Source organism: Dryas octopetala, chromosome 7 (assembly GCF_963921425.1).
Source record: "Dryas octopetala chromosome 7, drDryOcto1.1, whole genome shotgun sequence".
In the NCBI taxonomy this organism is placed as follows: Eukaryota; Viridiplantae; Streptophyta; class Magnoliopsida; order Rosales; family Rosaceae; genus Dryas; species Dryas octopetala.
Genome location: NC_141372.1, coordinates 5,819,651 through 5,837,926, shown reverse-complemented (window position 1 = coordinate 5,837,926; position 18,276 = coordinate 5,819,651). Strand labels below are relative to the sequence as shown.

The following is an 18,276-nucleotide window of genomic DNA, read 5'->3' as shown; positions in this document are numbered from 1 at the left end:
GTGACAAAATAAGAGTCTTAAATCTAGCCGAAGCCGAGTCATGTGGTTTCAGCCTTTCACTGTGAGAAAGTTGCTCGGACAGAAAACCTTGCAATTTCGGAGCTCAAACCCAAACACACCCACACCACCGAGTTTCGCTCCAATCCTACCCATCACCTCTTCCTCAGGTTCGTATCTTCCATCTTTTCTTTTTTCCTTTCGATTTTGTTTCGCTCCGATTCTTTATTCAATTGCAAAAGAAGAATTGGGGAATCATAGAGTAATTTCATAATGGAATTCAATTTTCTTCTTTATATTCCCGCATTCTCTCGAGAACTAATGCGTGATTTGTCTCTGTTATGATAAAAACAAAAACCAAAAAGGGAGTATAATACAATATGCAACAGAGACAACAACAACAAGAAGCCCTGATGCAGCAGCAAGCTCTTCTTCAACAACAACAGCACATGTACCATCCTGGCATGGTCGCTGCTGCCATGTCTCAGGTCCCATTACTCTCTCTCTCTCTCTCTCTCTCTCTCTCTCTCTCTCTCTCTCTCTCGGTTTGCCTGTTTGATCACAAAAATAGATGATTTGAGTTATTGGGTATCACTTAATTCACTCATACTTTATGTATATGTTTAATGGATATGAGTCACTGACCGTTTGCATTTAATGATACAGTGGGGTTTCTTTTTATACTCATTTTTTTATAATAGGAAATATCATTTGTTAAAAATTTTGTTTTGTTTTTTTTGTTTTTTGGGATTTGTTTATCTTCTTTCTTTCTTCTTTTCTCTTATAATTTAAATTTGCAGATGGAGCCTATCCCAAGTGGAAATCTGCCTCCCGGATTTGACCCGTCTACATGCAACAGCGTGTAAGTGCTATATAATAGTCTTTCTTTCAATTTTGGAATTTTTTGCTTTCATTCCCATTTTGTCTTTATTTTCTTAGGTAATTTTTTTGCTTAAGAGGACTTTGGAGCTTAGCTGTTCAAATTCTTTAAATTCAAGTAGGCAGCATTCCTTTGTATCAATGCTTGTCATATCTGATGACTTTATGATTTCAGCTATGTTGGAAATATTCATGTAAATGTCACTGAGAAGCTTCTTGCCGAAGTTTTCCAGAGTGCCGGTCTTCTTGCAGGATGCAAGCTCATCAGAAAGGATAAGGTACATGGAGCGCTCTAGTTGGAAATTATTGATTGCAGCAAAAAGATTGGAAATACTATGTTTAACTTCAAAATTGATTTCTCATTAATGAATTTCTTTTCATGATATGGATGTATAATTATTATTGCAGTCATCATATGGATTTGTTGACTACCATGATCGAACTTCTGCAGCCCTTGCAATAATGACATTGCATGGACGCCAACTGTAAGCATTCATTTTCATTTACTTTAGGTCTAAGTGTGGGTATTCTCGTGCCTTAATTGACTTTAGTATTTCAACATCAATCTCTCTCTCTCTCTGTCTCTACCCTCTCTAATTACTTCATGTATTTTTTGAACTTTTTAGTATGGTTATCATTATCAAAGAATGGTGATATTTATTAGTCTTTCTAACTTTGATTTGCAGTTACGGTCAGGCACTTAAGGTGAATTGGGCATATGCCAATAGCCAGAGGGAGGATACTTCAGGTTACTTTGAGCTTCAGTTGTTCTGCTGCTGCGTGTTGCTTTCTACATTTTATTAGGGTTCATTCCTTTAATGCAAGTTTACAATTATCAGGGCACTACAATATATTTGTTGGTGATCTTAGTCCAGAGGTTACAGATGCAACTTTATTTGCTTGCTTCTCGGTCTATCCTAGTTGTTCGTGAGTTCCTGTTTCTTTGGATATCTTTTTCGTATCACATTTGTAGCAGATATATCTCAGGCTACAAGTTATATATCCTAGGGTAGCATGTTATAGCTTTCCTCATCACTTTAGTCAAATGTTCATGTTACTAACTACAAGTTCAAGACTGATACATAATGCAGAAATATAATGGTTTCCACTTAGTTTAATTCTGTGCTTCCGCTTGGGTGTGGTGTGATACTTTGAATTGCCCTATTAAATGCAGAATGTCATTTTGTTTATGTTAGGTTTACATGACTTTTTCTTTTTTGTCCTTCTTATCATTTGCAGTGATGCAAGGGTCATGTGGGATCACAAAACTGGCCGCTCGAAAGGATATGGCTTTGTTTCTTTCCGTAACCAGCAGGTATCAATTACCTTGTTGTAAGTAGAAACTAAAGAGTTTTGGTAGGATCCATCCTGCCCCAAAATCCCCTCTCACTTGTTGCTGGGAAACCTTGAATCACATCAAGACATCTCGTTCTTTGCGCTCTTTCGTGTGATCAGTAACAAGTGAGGGGATTTTCAGGATGCAGGTGTATCAGTAAACTGATTAAGTTCATCATGGAAATTTTTTGCAGGATGCTCAGAGTGCTATCAATGGTTTATCTGGTAACACATCTAAATGTTGCCTGGTGTTGCATAGTTTCTCAGTTCTGAAACATCATTATACCATTCATTCAGAATGTTTAATGTGTTCTGGACTCCATTTTTGTAGGTAAATGGCTTGGAAATAGGCAAATAAGATGCAACTGGGCAACTAAAAGTGCTGCTTCCACTGAAGAGAAGCAGAGTAATGAAAATCAAAATGCAGTTGTGCTTGCAAACGGATCTTCAGGTAGCATGATAAATTTCTGATTTGGTTGGCCCACAGTGTGTAGGATCCCTGGTAAATTGGATCAGAGGTTGCTTAAAAGGCCTTCTGGAGATATTGATGACTTGTTCTTCTGTTTTCTTTCTTTTGCAGAGGGAGGTCAGGAGAACTCCAATGAAGAGGCCCCTGAAAAAATCAAGCATACACTACTGTCTATGTTGGCAACCTTTCCCATGAGGTGATTAGGCAGTGGTTCTGGCTACATCAGCAGATTATGTTTCATTTCTTAAGTTCTAAACCTTAAATTTGGTCTTATGACATAACTTTTGACAAGTACTATGTTGTTAGCCACTTAGCCATAAGATCTTGCTGAAAATCTGGTCTGCATGCTCAGGTTACTCAAATTGAACTTCATAGTCAGTTTCATGCCCTTGGGGTTGGGGTTATTGAGGAAGTACGTGTGCAGAGGGATAAAGGTTTCGGATTTGTGAGATACAACACTCATGAACAAGCAGCCTTGGCCATTCAAATGGCTAATGGCAGGATAATTCATGGAAAGTCCATGAAGGTAATAGAACCTCTACTGCAAGGTCTTTTTATTTTGATAGTTAAATAACATGTTGACACCATTTGAAAGCACCGTGTACTGTGTATGTCTTTCACTGGTGGTCATGTATATTACAAACAGCTTATTTCTGTAGTAATAAAATCTACTTTTTTGTGTGATCATGCATGCAGTGCTCATGGGGTAGCAAGCCAACTCCTCCCGGGATAGCTTCAAACCCATTACCTCCTCCTGCTCAACCCTATCAGATCCTTCCGATTGCTGGTATGAACCAAGGCTATTCGCCAGCCGATTTATTGGCTTATCGGCGTCAACTTGCCTTAAGTCAGGCTGCTGCCACGTCCATGGCCTTGAACTCTGGTGGATCCCAACCTATGTATGATGGGTATCCTAACAGTTCGTCTGGTCACCAGCTCATGTATTACCGTTAGCACCGGGTGGGTTTTTGGCGGAATTGCCATTGTGTTCAGTAGCATTGTGCCTTACCAGTACGAATGTCTTTTGTTTATTACGAGTTCTACAAATGAGATTGTGAATCCATTTTCAGTTTCATGAATTTTTGATCTCCTATGTTGTATCATCATGTAATATGTGATTAGAGATGGGAATTTCTTGTCGTCTGTTGGCTTGTTATAAAATGGGGTTTTCTTTTTTATTTTGTTTATTCTCATTCCTCTCATTGCCCATGGGCATGGATGGCATTTCCCTTGTTCACAAATTTACAAAATGCCACTTGCATTGCGTCCCAGGATCTTAAACCAAATCCATACACACCCATACAATTAAGAATTCATTCAGTCTAAATAGCAGAGAAAAAAAAAACTTATTCTACAGTACCAACTAACCGAGTAACTGTGCTGATACTAACTTTATTTGTTTATTATTCATATTAGTACGTCATGTGATTTTTCGAATTCAGACTAAGTAGTAGTTAATCATGATCCATTAATTTCGTATTGACTTCAAGTCATTTTATTTTCTAGTAATTTCTCTCTCATATTGAAAATTGCTCTTCCTACTTATGTGCTTTGCTTATTTTCTCGTATTATTTTCTTTCTGTGGTTAGTGTCTGATAACCTGAAGGCATTAGGATTTTCTGGCATGCAGATTCGTCCTTTATATCCCTTTATTGACATTGCCTAAGCTGAAAACTAAATAGACTTTTGGTAAGAGGGAACAGTTGTTTGATTTCAAGGCTCGAAATACAAGTATATCATACTTGTATTCACTGTCAACAAAGAGAATAAGAATTTGATAATTCGTAAATGATTGGCTAATCTAAAAATACCAAAAAAAAAAAAAAAAAAAAAGAAAGAGTCCACTCATCTTGTATGAACACCAACTTTACCTACAAATTTTTTACATTTTGTTGTCTGCTTACTTACAATCCCTAGACATGTTTTCATGAATAGTCTATAAAAATTGACATGTTAGAGAGTGATATGATGGGTGTTCTCAGCTCTCTGCACCTGGTCCACTCATCCCTTCCTGCAAAAACCAATCAACACCATATTCAGCATTTGATGATATAAACAAATAGGTGGAGCTTAATGGTCATATGTATATATACATATACTTACTAGCTGCAATGAAACTTGACTGTAATGAGGTGAGGAGCTAACATCACCACCCATCAGTGTTGGGTGCATGGTGTCTTCAGCAATGCCTCTCAATCTGTTAAGTTCTGGCAGGATAACCTTGCCAAGGTCTGGCCTGTCTTTCCTCCTCAACTCTGCACACTGGAGAGCCAGCTTGGCAAACTTCATGGCTTCTTGAACCGGCCAATCTGTCACGGCTGGATCCAGCATGGAGGCAAAAGTCCCCTTCTCAATAGCCCTTTCAACATGGTGAGTCAACCCCATTGCTGGCTTGGCTGTGATCATTTGCAGAAACATTATCCCAAGAGAGTATATGTCAGACTTCACACCAAGCATGCCTGTTTGCTGATACTCAGGATCTATATAGCAGAAAGTGCCGGCTGTGGATGTCATGCGGTACTGTGTCACATTGTCAGCCATAGATGGGGGCACAAGCCTGGCCAAGCCAACATCACTAATCTTGCTAACAAAGTTTCGGTCAAGCAAGATGTTGGCTGGTTTTAAGTCGCGGTGCACAAGGGGCTCTGGTTTGGCCTGGTGGAGGAATAGCAAGGCAGTGCCAATTTCGGCTGCAATTCTAAACCTAAGCTGCCAAGAGAGAGGTGTAGTGTTTCCTCTACGAAGGAGACGGTCTTCCAAGCTCCCATTACCCATGTACTCGTAAACTAAGCATCCATACTCAGGGCAGGCTCCAAGGAGGAGAACCATGTTAGGATGCCGTATGCAGCTTAGTACTTCAACCTGTTGATGGTCATTAGCAAGTCAACCAAAGAAGGTATAAAAATACATTGCTCATCAAATATTAATATATATGCATAGACATGAGTTCTCTTTCGTTTCATACCTCTTGGTTGAACTGTGATCTTCCTTGAGCCGCATCTGGACGTAGAACTTTAATTGCAACAGGTGTATGGTCTAGATAACACCTATATACAGGACCATAACCACCTTCTCCAATCTTGCGGGATTCTGAGAAGAACTCTGTAGCAGCCTCAATATCCTCAATTGAATACTTCCTGTACCTGACATCCGACTGTTGCAAAGCACTGAGTGCCTTTCTCTTCTCTTCTGCTTCTTTGAGTGCTTTCATTTCTGCATTGATTCTTTTTTGTGCTTCCCGTTCTGCAATCCTCTTAGATGCTTCAGCAGCCTCAATGGCTGCTTTGGACTTAGCTCTCTCCTGTTCTACAATTGCCAATGCTGCTTCTTCAGCTAGCCTTGCCTCTTCCAACTTTCTTTCTTCTTCTAGTTTCCAGCGCTGGAGTTCTATTGCCTGTAGAATAGATCATATATGAGCTTACAGTGAAACCATGAAGGGTGTAATGCAGCTAATGCTGATGTAACTTCCTGTACCTTTTGCTTTGCCGTGAGTGCCTCTCTACAGGCTGTACTATACATTTCCATGGTCTGCTTCAGCTCCAGCTTTAGCCTCCTCATTTCAGCCTCCACATCTTCCTGTAAGTTTGAGTAGCAAAGTCATCTCTATTGTAACAAAAAATTTGGATGCTCATGATCTAACATTTACAATCTGTACATCTAAATGAAAATTCCCTACACAACTAGCTATAGGAAGAAGGTGGGGGAGCCTGATTGGTCCAATCAGGCATGAAATCATATGTTTCAGGTTTTGACACACAGTAACTAAATTTAAGCATCTACATGCATTTAGATTGTATGAGAAAGAAATGCTCATTTCCCAAATTGTATGAGAAAGAAATGACTAGATACACTTACCATCGTTTGTGATGCAGAGGATAACCTATCACTCTCTTGAGAGACTGAAGAGAAGGTAGGTGGAGAGCTGGTATCCAATGACCTCCGTCCAAAGTTCATAGACTCAAAGCTGTGGTTCATGTCTATTTCTGTGCTGCTTGACATTCGTGGGGGTGTGACTCTTCCTGCATCGTAGCTGTCATAGAATGCAGGGAAGATACGGTCAATGCTTGGCCTTCCGGAGGTAACAAAGGATATGTCAGTATCTGGCATAGGGAGATCTGCATATGATTTCCCATTTGGACCTTTCCTAGTGAATGGTGACCTGCTTTCCATAAAGACTATGTTAATTCTCACAACAATAACGATAACACCAGGTATATGTTTTAAAACGTTCTTGTCCATTTCCATTAATAGAGACACAAGTGCCACTGACCTGAAGGTATTATCGAATTCATCTTGCGATGATTTATGTTGTGGTTCTGGGGGCTTCTCGTTTCCTGGTAGAGGATCCAACACTTAGTTCTACTGAGCAATCGTCGTACAAGCAATTAGTGAGAGAGAATTATGCTTAAGGTGAAAGAAACAAACCTTTCATAGTATTAGGAGGGATCAAACATGGATCTGATTTTGTGCTGCTGCTATGGTTAGGAAGCAGGTTGCGTACTGAGATGGACGGGGCAGGACGCGAGGCAGCCCTTGTGGATTGAATTTTCCCCTTGGATATGACATATACATTACAAAAATCTGGTGCATTTTTTGCTACGCTGGCTGGAACATCTGTTACTTTGAACCTACGAAAGGTTTCCAAATAAGAAAATGTTCTGTGGAATTTCAAGGCCTTTCTATCACATAAATATATCCCATGCAACAAGGCATAAAACCATCAAAACATCCCAAAGATTTAATACGTTTCCATTAAAATTTACAGAGCTAGCCTTCTCATATTATTCCAGTATATAAAGTTTCCCCTCATTCAGTGTTATTTACAGGACCATTTATTCAGTTCAGCATTTGGTGATTAATTTTATTAAGCTTTCGCGGAGCTAGCTGACTTAGAGACGAAGGTATGTACCTAAGAAAGCCTGTTTTTGCTGAGGCACCAACAACCAAATGCTCAATTGCAGTCTGAGCAGTGTATTCGATCAATGCTCTTACTACATCTGAGTCTTCTAGTACGATGTCTTTACATTGTATCTGATGTTAAAAAAATGATTGAAAGTCAGGAAACAATGAAAAAGGCCAATGCTAAAAGCCTCAGTGAGCATGGAGGGTTCAGATTGAGGTCAGGAATTACAAATTCATGATACTCACATTCTTACGTGTACAAAACACACGAAATGGAAGGAACAGTTCCCTGGTATGGGGATCAGGGTCTCTGCATACCAAATCTTGTTCCCAATTTGGGTTACTTCCTGCACTCAAAAAGTAAATAGCATTCAGTATGTAGTGAATGAGTGACAAAAAATGAAAACTCTGAGTTGTGAGTCAGCATGCAACATATAATTTCTGGCATTACACATGTGGGTCATATGCATATCAATATATATTGTTAAGCGGGAAATATTTTATTCCCAGACTGTGAATCTGAATCATTGATTAGACTGCTATTAACTGAACGTGTTGTCCAGATACACAATCTCAGCAACATAACATAACATTGTTTGGTGTGCAAGAAAGAGTTAAGAACAGAAGAAAAAAAGTTAGCATTGGGAAGATATATATATATATATACACATACATACATACATACATACATACATACATATATACATACATATAGATATAGATTACATACTTGGAGTAGAATTTGAAATAGCATGTGATTGGGAAAAGGGAGATGCTTTGAGCTTGACATGGAGGAGAAGGACGGTTTGGCCTTTGCCAAGAAGATTGTCTATAGCCCATTTGAGTGCACTCTGGCTGTTTTTGTCCCTGTCTATTGCCACTGCCACCAACCCCTTCCCTCCTTCCTTCCTCTCCCCCTGGTTTTTGGGCAGCCACATCTCTCTCTCTCTCTCTCAGCAAAACTCTCTCTTCCTATTCCTCTAGTTACTTTATTTCTCAGAGAATACCAAATGTCAAAAACTTAAAGAAAGAAAGAACAAATTAGTTTAACTCCAAGGGCAAACCACAAAGTAACCAACCCTTAGAATCAGAAAATGAATGATGGGTTGTGATGTTTGTATAAATGAACCTCTCCTCTGTCTCTCTTCCACAGCAGGGTCCAAGAGAGACAAGAAGGACGTGTTTTACGTATTTGTGCTCTTGGTTTGACTTTAATGTTTCTCTTTTTGTTGTTAGCAAAACCAAGAAAGCATTGTCAATTTGTCATAGCCAGCTGATTTGATTTTTTTCACTGGTGAATCCATAAATATCGTCCATCTTCAAATGGGTTTTTGTTATGAGAGATCCCCCATCATTTGCGGATTGTTTAGCTGTTTGACCAAATTTCTCTAACTAAAACTATGTTTGACCAAATTTTCCCTCTCTCTCTCTCTCTCTAGAATGTAATTCCTTCTTATAAACAGAATTATAAAATTCAGTTACTGCCTTGATGGTCTGCTGTTAGTATTATATCGATCAAATACAACTGTCCCATATCGAATAATCGACTACCAACATTGACTTACATTAGATGTGATATTTGAGTCACACAAATAACTTTATAAATAAAACTTCACACTTGTACCCATACAAGGTGGTCAAGTTGAGAATAGTATCGGTATAATATGAAAGTCCAAAAGAGGTGGACCCTAGCCAGTAGCCCTGCAGTTGGTCTTTTTTTATTTATTCTTTTTTTTTTTTTTTTTTTTGTAATTTGATAAAAGGGTATAATTATAATTTTAAAAAGGGTGAGATAAGCATTTTGGCGAGTCATTAGAATAGTGTTATGAAAAATATGAGATATACTGGAGAGGCCTCCTATACTGTTGCTCTTGTTTACATGATTTCCTGTAATCAATCAAGGATATATAGAACAGAGGACCAACTATAATAAAGTCCCTCCATATCAGTTTATATAGAAGTCCCTGTACAACAATTTCAGAGTAGCCAATCTTCATTATAATTCAATTAGTTACACCTCTCATATAATTCATCATACACTTTTCAAAATGACTTTTCTACACAAGTTGGGTGAAGATCATAGTCACAGACATCACAAGAGAATGCCCAAAACCTCCCCTGCTTCTTGCAATAATCACACACATATGCTTTGGCCATGTCCAACTTCAGCAGATGGTCATGCTTCAAATCCTTCACTTGAGGAGGCAATGCCTCTCCTTCTTTTCTCAAGGCTGCTTCCAGCTCCTTGATCCTCAACTCTGTGAATGGAAAAGATTTGGCACCATACAAAGAGATCATGGCCCTCCCATTATTGCTAATAGCCTTCCCATCTGCTCCAATGAGAACCAAAGCAGGAATGCCTTTGATATCAAAGATTCTACAAAGGTCTTGTCTTGTTTTGTCCTGGTATGGAATGGCAAGCCATGGCATTGTACTTATGTTGAGTTCGAATTCGTTGAGGTCTCGGTCTGTGGAGACAAAAATGACTTCGAAGTTTGAGGTACTCATGAGCTCATTGTATGCTTCTATGAGTTTGGACGTGAAAGCACGGCAAGGAGGGCTCCAATGTGCACCAAAGTAAAGGCCTATGGTCTTACCAACAAGTTTGGACACTGATATCTGCAAATGGGTAACCATATTTGTCAATTTTTCGCCTAAGTAAGCCATAACAAGCAATTGAAATAAGCACTGAGCTATATATATGTACCTCTCTACCATCCCCAGACATGATATAGTTTCTTCCTTGATGTGCCAAAAGCTCTTCTAGTTTTCCCCCTTTGCGCTTTGCATCATCAACAGCCTTTAGTTCTTCTCTTCTCTTCCTAGTGAATGGAAATGCCTCAGCACCATAGTCTTCAATCAATCCAATCAAGTCTTCCTCAATCGATATCCCATCTGAGCTTAATGGAATGAGTGATGGGATGCGATCAACATGGTACATGTCACTCAATCGTTTGTGCAGATTTACATCAAATGGGACTGCCAGCCATGGCATGCACTTGAAGTGTTCATTGAATTTGTCCTCATCGCGATCGAAGGAGACGAAGAGAATCTCAAGCTCTTTACCTTCCATTTTAAGCTTGTCATAAAGTCTCACCAGCTGGGGAGTAAGAGCCTTGCAAGGCCTGCACCAATTTGCAGAGAAGAAGAGGCATACTATCTTCCCATTACATGATGACAAGGGCACCTAATCTCAGGATCAAAACAAGATTTTGTTTTAGTTATCATAACCCAACCAAGCTAAGAAATTCACCTCTAGCATTCAACTTGAAGGGTTTCTGTAAACCAACTTAAACCTCATCCTCCTATGTTTTCACAATTGGTTACCAAAATACAAGTAACTCCACGAAATTAAAATATAGTGAAAACCCATCAACCAAATAAATAAATATATGAAAATATTTGATTGGCAGAAGAGGAAGAAGTAGAAGCTTGTAGAGACTACCTTTCTTTCACCAGATAGAAGGAACTCAACTCCTTCAGATTTCAAGACTGCTGCTATATTGCTGCTGTCCATACATTTAACAAGGTAGTCAGGAACTGCCATCAGAACTGTACAAGCAAAGTATGATCTCCACGCTTCTTTTATATTTCCTGAAGCACAATGATCAAGAAGGAAACACAAAAAAGAAAGAGTGACATTCACAAAAGTAACTAGACTTTGCAAAAGAATCTCGGATTTGTGTTATGTGTGTACAGCATATATTCGAAGTCGATAATTCTCCCAAAATGTTCCATCAAATAAAGGAAAGATATGAGGGATATGCCTTGTACCTGGCCATGGTTGTCAATGCCAGCATTGCCTTTATGGCCATGGCGTTACCTTGTTAACAATAATGAATCTCTTCCTAACTCTCCATTTAATTTAAGAAAGAAGGAATAGGCACATTAATATGCACCTCCACGTTTGATTTACTTGGCAACTTTTTTGGGCATGTAGGCAAGGAATCTTTAATCTTAGAACAACTGGTTCCCCATGCAGGCAGAATCAGGGCATGTTCCAGTTGATAGCCTAGTGAAGTATCCTAGTTGCTCTTCATGAACTTAGTATTGTCAAAATTCTCGACCCCAAATAATGTGACAGTATTTCATTTGTTCTTATGTGGGTCCACTCAGGAACATTATTTATTTAGAAATTTGACAAGTTTTAGTGACTAGTATTATTACATAGTTGAGACCTGTTCTTACGTTGATTCTGGTGGTATTGGTAAAAACAGAAACAAAGTTCATAGAATTCCCAACAAGCAGATAAAATCCTCAGATGTCAAATGGTTCATTGTTAATCACTTTCAAGAAGAGTTTCTAATTTTGATTAGAGAATAGAGATGAAAGCCAATCAAAGTAGAGCAAGGAGTACCTTACACTAGATGGATGATCGCCTTGAGAGAGAGAGATTGTATATTCCCTAGCTATTGGGCTATTGCTTCTTTCTGCCTTAAAAACCTCTGCTGGTGCATGAGGTGTGACATAAGAATATTTAAGCAAATGGGCAGAGAGGGGATGGTGGTAAGAGATCATGAATTCCAAGGAATAAGGGAATACAGCCGCACAAGGTATATCCCATTTTGCAGATATTAGATTCTCACTTTCTTTCTATTATTAATCACAATTCATAAATTTATTCAATTTTTTGAGTGTACGTGAAGTTATATAAATCTTTAAATTTAAATTATACGATTATGATTTATGACTTAAGTACTTCACAAACAAAAACAAAACAAGCGAAAATCTCAATCCCGCATTAATATTCTTACACGAGTAAATCCTGGAATTCAAAATTGATCAATTTAAGGAATAATAATTGATACAAAGTCATATTTAAACAAATATTAAAAAATAAATAAATTACTTGTCTGTTTGACTCTGATGATCTGATCAGATAAGGTCGGCGGGTATTAAAGCCTGACTCGACCTTGGAATGACAAATTGGGTTTAGAAGAGCCCACAATCCTATCCAATTAGGTCCAACCCATAAATACCCAAGGGAACCTCTTGTGGGCCCAGAGGGATTCAGTTGCTATTTGCAATATCAGAGTGGCTTACCAAGTGGCCAGGTCTCCAATCTACCACTTTCAAGGAGAATTGGGGATGCCCAGTTCCAGTGCGCATGCAACAAGTTAACAAATTCCCTTGTGATACATCATAATCCTATTCCAAAATCAAATGTTACCATTATGTTATAGCTTTTGTTCATACAATGTAAGAGAGGACATTAATCTTGAAATATCGACTAGACTATGACACAAATCAATGATACAGTTGATGCATTACAAGGCAGCATCATCGAACTACAACTCACTAATGAAAAATGATTAGATGGAAATTTTGACCGTGACATAGGAATGCCATGATTTACAACCGAGTTTCGTGAAATGGTTCACTTTTTCCTTCTTGAAGCCCTAGAGAACATTTCTTGGATGTTACGTGATACTGTCTCCACCTTGGGTTTCTTAGCTTGTCTTCCAGCTCTGGTAATAGGTTTATTCTCACTCTTATGCTTTTCCTGACAAATGATAATGTAGGTACAACAAAGACCAATCAGAATTAACCCAAATTCAAATCATTCTGATACCAACACATGTGTGTGTGTGTGTGTGTGTGTGTGTGTGAGAGAGAGAGAGAGAGAGAGAGAGAGAGAGAGAGAGAGAGAGAGAGAGAGAGAGAGAGAGAGAGAGATCATACCTGTGTTTCTGTGGCAGTCGGGAGAAGTTCAACATCCGGTGTTTTTCTTGTTGCCTCTGTTAAATCTATCCTGAAAAATCATTCAGTAACCCAAAGTTACTTAATGCATTTAAAAGAGAATCATTCCAATAATAAGATGTCCAATATAAATTAGTTTCCAAATTTCTACAGTACTGGATTTATGGCTCGTATATAAACCATTTTTGAAACAGTACCTCAAACGGCCACTCAAAAGCTTCAACCAGGGCTCATCCTTCAGGTATTCCCCTAATATTGAAACCGCATCAGTTACTGCACAGTAACAGAGGTGAATTAATGAACTGAAAACAGAAATCTCATCCCAAACTGGAACGATTCACATAATAATATTATTAACTAGTCTGGGCAATAGCAGGATTTAGGGAGTGCTACAAGCATTAACAGTCTTGGCTACATGCCATTCTTTGATTATCAAGTAAGCTCACTTTGCTCATTTCAACATTGAACTGATGGAATTCAAATAAAATCAGGATGGAGGGAGGAGAGAAACAATAAGGTCATAAATAAACTTTTTTTGAGAAGAACATCATAAATAAATAGTTTTCTCACTAAAATAGTACATCTATCTTTCTCTTCCCTTGCAGCATAATTATTGTCCAAGGTGGAAAGTGTCTGTTTTAGTCGACATACCTGCCATCATAGAACACAAAGATTATAAAAACTTACAAGGACCATTATATTAAATGGATAAAATAGATATTCGAACATTTCCATTCATACATGGATATATTCACATAACTTAATATGAAAAATGGAAGGGGAAAAAATTGATAGGCAAGTTACATATACTTGCACTTGCTTGAACCCTAGAACTTACCCTCCACCATAGGATTCAAGAGGAGATGTCACTAGCCTCAAAGGCCATGGATCAGAGAGAAAAAATGATCATAATAAACAAGACTAAATTGGAAATACCAGATGCCTTCGCAGTAGGAATAAATAAAGCAATTAGTGGTCAATTGTAGTAATATGACATGCCTGGTTATCCTTCATGTATGGCTTTTATGCATAATGATACATACAAATGCAGTCATCAAATGTCACAATTAAGTTCATTCAGACGTAGGCAGACCTTGTGGTACAACCAAGCTAGAACCTTGGAGTCGTCAAGCCTAAAAAATTTTGAGGATCCAATTTCTGCACACACACAGACAAAGAGAGGAAACATTATCCACATGAAAAATATGAGACAATCCATTATAATTGGCACTACTAAATAATTCTAAAAATTTGCATCACTTGAATTCGAAAATTGAATGAAATACACATATTGTAGTACAGACTAATATATAGCCTCTTAAATTCCCAAAGGTAAATAATTATTTTAACCAGTAGGGAAAGCTGTCCATTTTCATTCCAGGAACTAAGATTATGTCTCATTCAGGATTCAGATTTCTCAATCACTAGACAATAATGGTTCTAGAAGTCAAGAGTGAAAGTACTTCCAGATATCTTTGCATGGCATTAGTACAGACTTACAATCAAGGCCAAGTTATGAATTCGTTGGTCCATGTCAGACATTACAACTCTAATTTCTTCACAAGCAATGCAAGATGTGATCATAATATCGTGCATGTTAATTGACTGTTTATGCAAGATTCTATCTAAGTTTGAATTATAAGTTTATGGTAGTGAGCCACCTTTGGTTTCACAAACTACTTGCATAGAACTCTCCGCAATGGACAATAGTTGGTGATATCCAGGATAGCCCTCAATGAAGATTATCTCATCTAAAAGCCTGAACTTCCCAGGATCATCCCCCTTCTGCATTTTTAAAGGAATGTAGCTACCACTAAGATTAAATGGGTTAAATAGAATGTATAAGAAAGGCAAAACAAGATTCATAGGGTGGGACTGAGCAACAAAGGAAGTACCTTCATTCTTGCTTCCTCAAAAATGGGCAAAAACATGAAAACAGGATCAACTGGAGTGGCAGTATATAACCCACCATCTGTGAAATGAAAACAACAAGTTAGAAAATGAACCCAAAAATTTAATACATAGAAAGGAAAGGGAAAGCATAAAGCACCACCCTCAGAAACATAGTCTCCCAGAAACCATGAAGTGTAGGACTGCCTGAACCAATTCAGTTCCTGTAGCAACCCATCAACAAAAAGATAGCACGCAGTGTTTCCTGTCAAAGAAGCAAACAAAACAAATGAGATATCCTAATCTCAAACCTCTGCAGTACAACGCCCAAATGAGCTTTGGGCAAAAAAAACCAAAATTTTTGCTCAAAAATTCAAATGTGCAATACCAGATTTGGGATGGCGAAGAGATAACAGTCGTCCGATGCCGTGTCCAGTTACAGCAGGATCTGAAGTAGAAGTTAATTGAAAATGGAAAGAGAAAAGAAAAATTAATTGAAAATGAAAACAGAAAATCGAAAGTAGAAGTTACCAGCTGCAATGAGAAGACGAGTTTCATCGAAACCTTGCCACCAAGCCATGAAATCAAACTCTCAGAGCCCCTTAAACCCTAGCAGTCACCAAAGTCGTAGCTATAAACTACTACTTAGAGAGAGAGAGAGAGAGAGAGAGAGAGAGATGAAGAGTTACAGGTTTACAGCGAGAATGAGGACTGACGGCGGAGTGAAACGAAATGAAACGAAACGCAGCGAAACGAAACAGAAAGGCTGTTGTTCGCGCGCGCGCCACAGAGAGAGAAAGGGAGGGGAACTGATAGCTTCACCCAAAGAAATTAAAAAGAGAAAGAAAATGTGTCCTGTCTTGTGGGCTCGCTCGATACGGCCCAATCAGGTGTTTCAGATCCGATTGAATAGCCCAAAAGAACTGGGCTCCAATTTGCATTTGAGTCATTTGATCCACCGTCGCAATTTGAAACTTTTTTTATTTTTTATATCAGGTCACCGTTTGAATTTTGAAATTTATGAATTTATATGAAATGCATGTTAAAGTTGATGAGGTAGTTGGAAAAACTAGATGTATTTGATGTACGCATATATAAGTTTAAACAGTACTTTATCCTTAAATCATTTTATTAAATTCAATATCGATAATGTTTCTGATAATTGATTCAAACAAATAATCTACTAATATTTCTTTCTTTGATTTAAACTTTAATTTCATTGATTACATTATAATCTAAAGTTGTTCTTTGAAATCTTATCAAATATAAAAAGATTACAATTTGATCAATCAATCAATAACTGATAGTTGGTAAATTTTAGTTTTTAATATAACCACTTGTCATAAAATTATGAGCTTACAGATTATGATAATCACATTAATTAAATCTCTCAGTTTAGAGATAATGATACACATTTGCCATAATAGAAAAGATAATCATGATGCAAACTTATGAAAAATAAAATGGATAATAACAAATCAATCTCACTTGAAATATTTGAACTAGCTAGTCTCAAATGCCTATATATAGAGCTACCAAACACACAAGTCACAACACACCATAAGATTCATATTGATCATTCACTTGGAGAATTGTTTAGTTTTTAGCATTCGGCCTTAAGTTGGAAATATGATGAAGAGAGGTGTGATTGTTGCTGCTTTATTTTTCCTGGCTTGCTCAAGCTTAACACAATGTTTAGCTCGTTATCATATTGAAGATGATGGTGGTGCTGCTGCAGCACCCAAATCAGCCCCCACGTGGCCATGGCATCATCCTCCAATTGATGGAAAGCTGCAAAAGTGTCTTGGAGATCTCGGAACTGCTAGAGGAAGTTGTGTTCCTGAGGTGGTCAAATCTTATTGGAGCTGCAAAAATGAAGTTCAGCCAGATTGTTGTAAGGCAATTCTAGAAGCTGAAGAAGATTGTTCCTCATACCTCTTCATGCGCTTCCACAACCCTTACTTCAACATGTGGATTAGGGAAGCTTGCTCTAACAGTGCAGCACCAGCACCACCATCAAAATAAATGTCACATTTCGATCAGTCTTATAGATTAGGCTGTTTTTTTGCATTTCCTAGTGGTTACTATTAGATTTCAATAAAGTAACCTTACTTTTGTCACTAGTTAGAGTAGAACTTTTTAAGTTCTTATTTTGGTATTATTAATAAAAGCAAGATTAATTAATTTCTTCTTCGATCAGTTATATTCTCTTCCATTAACTTGTTTATGATGACATATATAATGCTTCACAATTGCTTAATTTAATTTGTTTAGACTAGCCTCTTCCAAGTTTTAAAATAATCACACTATCAACTTGCATGCATTTCTTGATCTCACATTGCTTAATGAGTTTACGTATATACAATAATGCTCAATTTAATTAGAACAAAGTTTATCCTTATTGGTAACTACATGGATTTTGAACTTATTAGGGGGGCAAATTACATCATTTCTTAGAAACGCAAATTAATGAACTTAATTACATCTATCTACATTAAAAAAAAAAAAAAAAAAAAAACCACTAATGAAAAAGAAAAAAGAAAAGTGTAAAGAGTATAAAAATTTCATTGTTCATTCCACGTAGATGGGGAGAAAAATGTAATTTTCATATACTTTTAGTTAGTAGTTGCAATGCTAATAACAAAATTATGTTCAATGTATTTATTATCCAGTTGTTTGCTCAAAAATGGGAATCATCAATTTTTTTTATTTTTTATTTTTTCTGTTTGCCAACACAATCTTCGTGGTTAATTGATTACATGGGTTTCATAAGATCGATGTCACATATACCATACTTAATTATTAGAAGCCTAGTGATTTTAGCTGTAACCTGAACTTTGACCTCAAAAGTTCTTCATTGAAGTAACAATAAGAGCTATTTTGATACATTTCCAAGATCAATTTAGCGCAAAAAATTTCAGGGCCAAATAAGAACAAAGGGCACACCTAAATTATTTCCAATATGAAATTATGTGAAATGAATGTGTGCACCAATTTACTTCGTTGGCCCTATATTGTACCAATATTATTCATGTATAGCAGAATAAACATTTTGTACCCAATAGTAAGATTTTAATACTAACTTGTAAATGCCACTTTAATTT

At 37.5% G+C, this 18,276-nt stretch overlaps 5 protein-coding genes across 10 annotated transcripts; 2 read left to right on the top strand and 3 right to left on the bottom strand.

The window, feature by feature from the left end:
- Positions 1-183: 183 nt before the first annotated feature.
- On the top strand, positions 184-3,858 carry LOC147278959 (RNA-binding protein 208-like). Its single transcript, XM_086252601.1, is given in 13 exon segments — positions 184-485; positions 798-859; positions 1,052-1,154; positions 1,285-1,361; positions 1,563-1,624; positions 1,716-1,803; positions 2,116-2,191; positions 2,406-2,436; positions 2,543-2,662; positions 2,792-2,827; positions 2,830-2,876; positions 3,033-3,206; positions 3,377-3,858. Coding segments are annotated over 13 exon segments (1,242 nt in total). The 5' UTR covers positions 184-377; the 3' UTR covers positions 3,635-3,858.
- An 800-nt stretch (positions 3,859-4,658) lies between these two features.
- On the bottom strand, positions 4,659-8,520 carry LOC147278958 (kinase with adenine nucleotide alpha hydrolases-like domain-containing protein). Its single transcript, XM_086250290.1, has 10 exons — positions 8,313-8,520; positions 7,829-7,929; positions 7,590-7,711; positions 7,106-7,308; positions 6,951-7,014; positions 6,530-6,839; positions 6,155-6,256; positions 5,646-6,074; positions 4,784-5,542; positions 4,659-4,691 (listed from the first exon to the last, which is right to left on the bottom strand). The coding sequence occupies exons 1-10, from the start codon at positions 8,518-8,520 to the stop codon at positions 4,659-4,661; spliced, it is 2,331 nt and encodes a 776-aa protein (XP_086106416.1).
- A 987-nt stretch (positions 8,521-9,507) lies between these two features.
- On the bottom strand, positions 9,508-12,138 carry LOC147278957 (protein kinase C-like zinc finger protein). Of its 4 annotated transcripts, none has more exons than XM_086250866.1 (4): positions 11,940-12,138; positions 11,028-11,091; positions 10,290-10,769; positions 9,508-10,201 (listed from the first exon to the last, which is right to left on the bottom strand). In XM_086250866.1, the coding sequence occupies exons 1-4, from the start codon at positions 12,098-12,100 to the stop codon at positions 9,626-9,628; spliced, it is 1,281 nt and encodes a 426-aa protein (XP_086106992.1). In that variant the 5' UTR covers positions 12,101-12,138; the 3' UTR covers positions 9,508-9,625. The 4 variants fall into 4 exon arrangements, with proteins under 4 accessions (XP_086106992.1, XP_086106993.1, XP_086106994.1 ...); XM_086250867.1 differs by having other exon boundaries at positions 11,028-11,088; XM_086250868.1 differs by having other exon boundaries at positions 11,028-11,176; positions 11,940-12,075.
- A 593-nt stretch (positions 12,139-12,731) lies between these two features.
- Positions 12,732-16,091, bottom strand: LOC147278956 (ribonuclease H2 subunit B). 3 transcript variants are annotated; one of them, XM_086251698.1, is made up of 11 exons: positions 15,862-16,091; positions 15,704-15,781; positions 15,561-15,620; positions 15,333-15,437; positions 15,178-15,254; positions 14,944-15,067; positions 14,376-14,440; positions 13,864-13,933; positions 13,480-13,555; positions 13,265-13,334; positions 12,732-13,085 (listed from the first exon to the last, which is right to left on the bottom strand). In XM_086251698.1, the coding sequence occupies exons 2-11, from the start codon at positions 15,750-15,752 to the stop codon at positions 12,960-12,962; spliced, it is 822 nt and encodes a 273-aa protein (XP_086107824.1). In that variant the 5' UTR covers positions 15,753-15,781; positions 15,862-16,091; the 3' UTR covers positions 12,732-12,959. The 3 variants fall into 3 exon arrangements, with proteins under 3 accessions (XP_086107824.1, XP_086107826.1, XP_086107825.1); XM_086251700.1 differs by having other exon boundaries at positions 15,336-15,437; positions 15,862-15,996; XM_086251699.1 differs by lacking the exon at positions 15,862-16,091 and having other exon boundaries at positions 15,704-15,852.
- Positions 16,092-16,801: 710 nt separating this feature from the next.
- LOC147278955 (uncharacterized) lies at positions 16,802-17,197 on the top strand. The gene has a single exon (XM_086250288.1). The coding sequence runs from the start codon at positions 16,802-16,804 to the stop codon at positions 17,195-17,197; it is 396 nt and encodes a 131-aa protein (XP_086106414.1).
- The last annotated feature ends 1,079 nt before the right edge of the window (positions 17,198-18,276 follow it).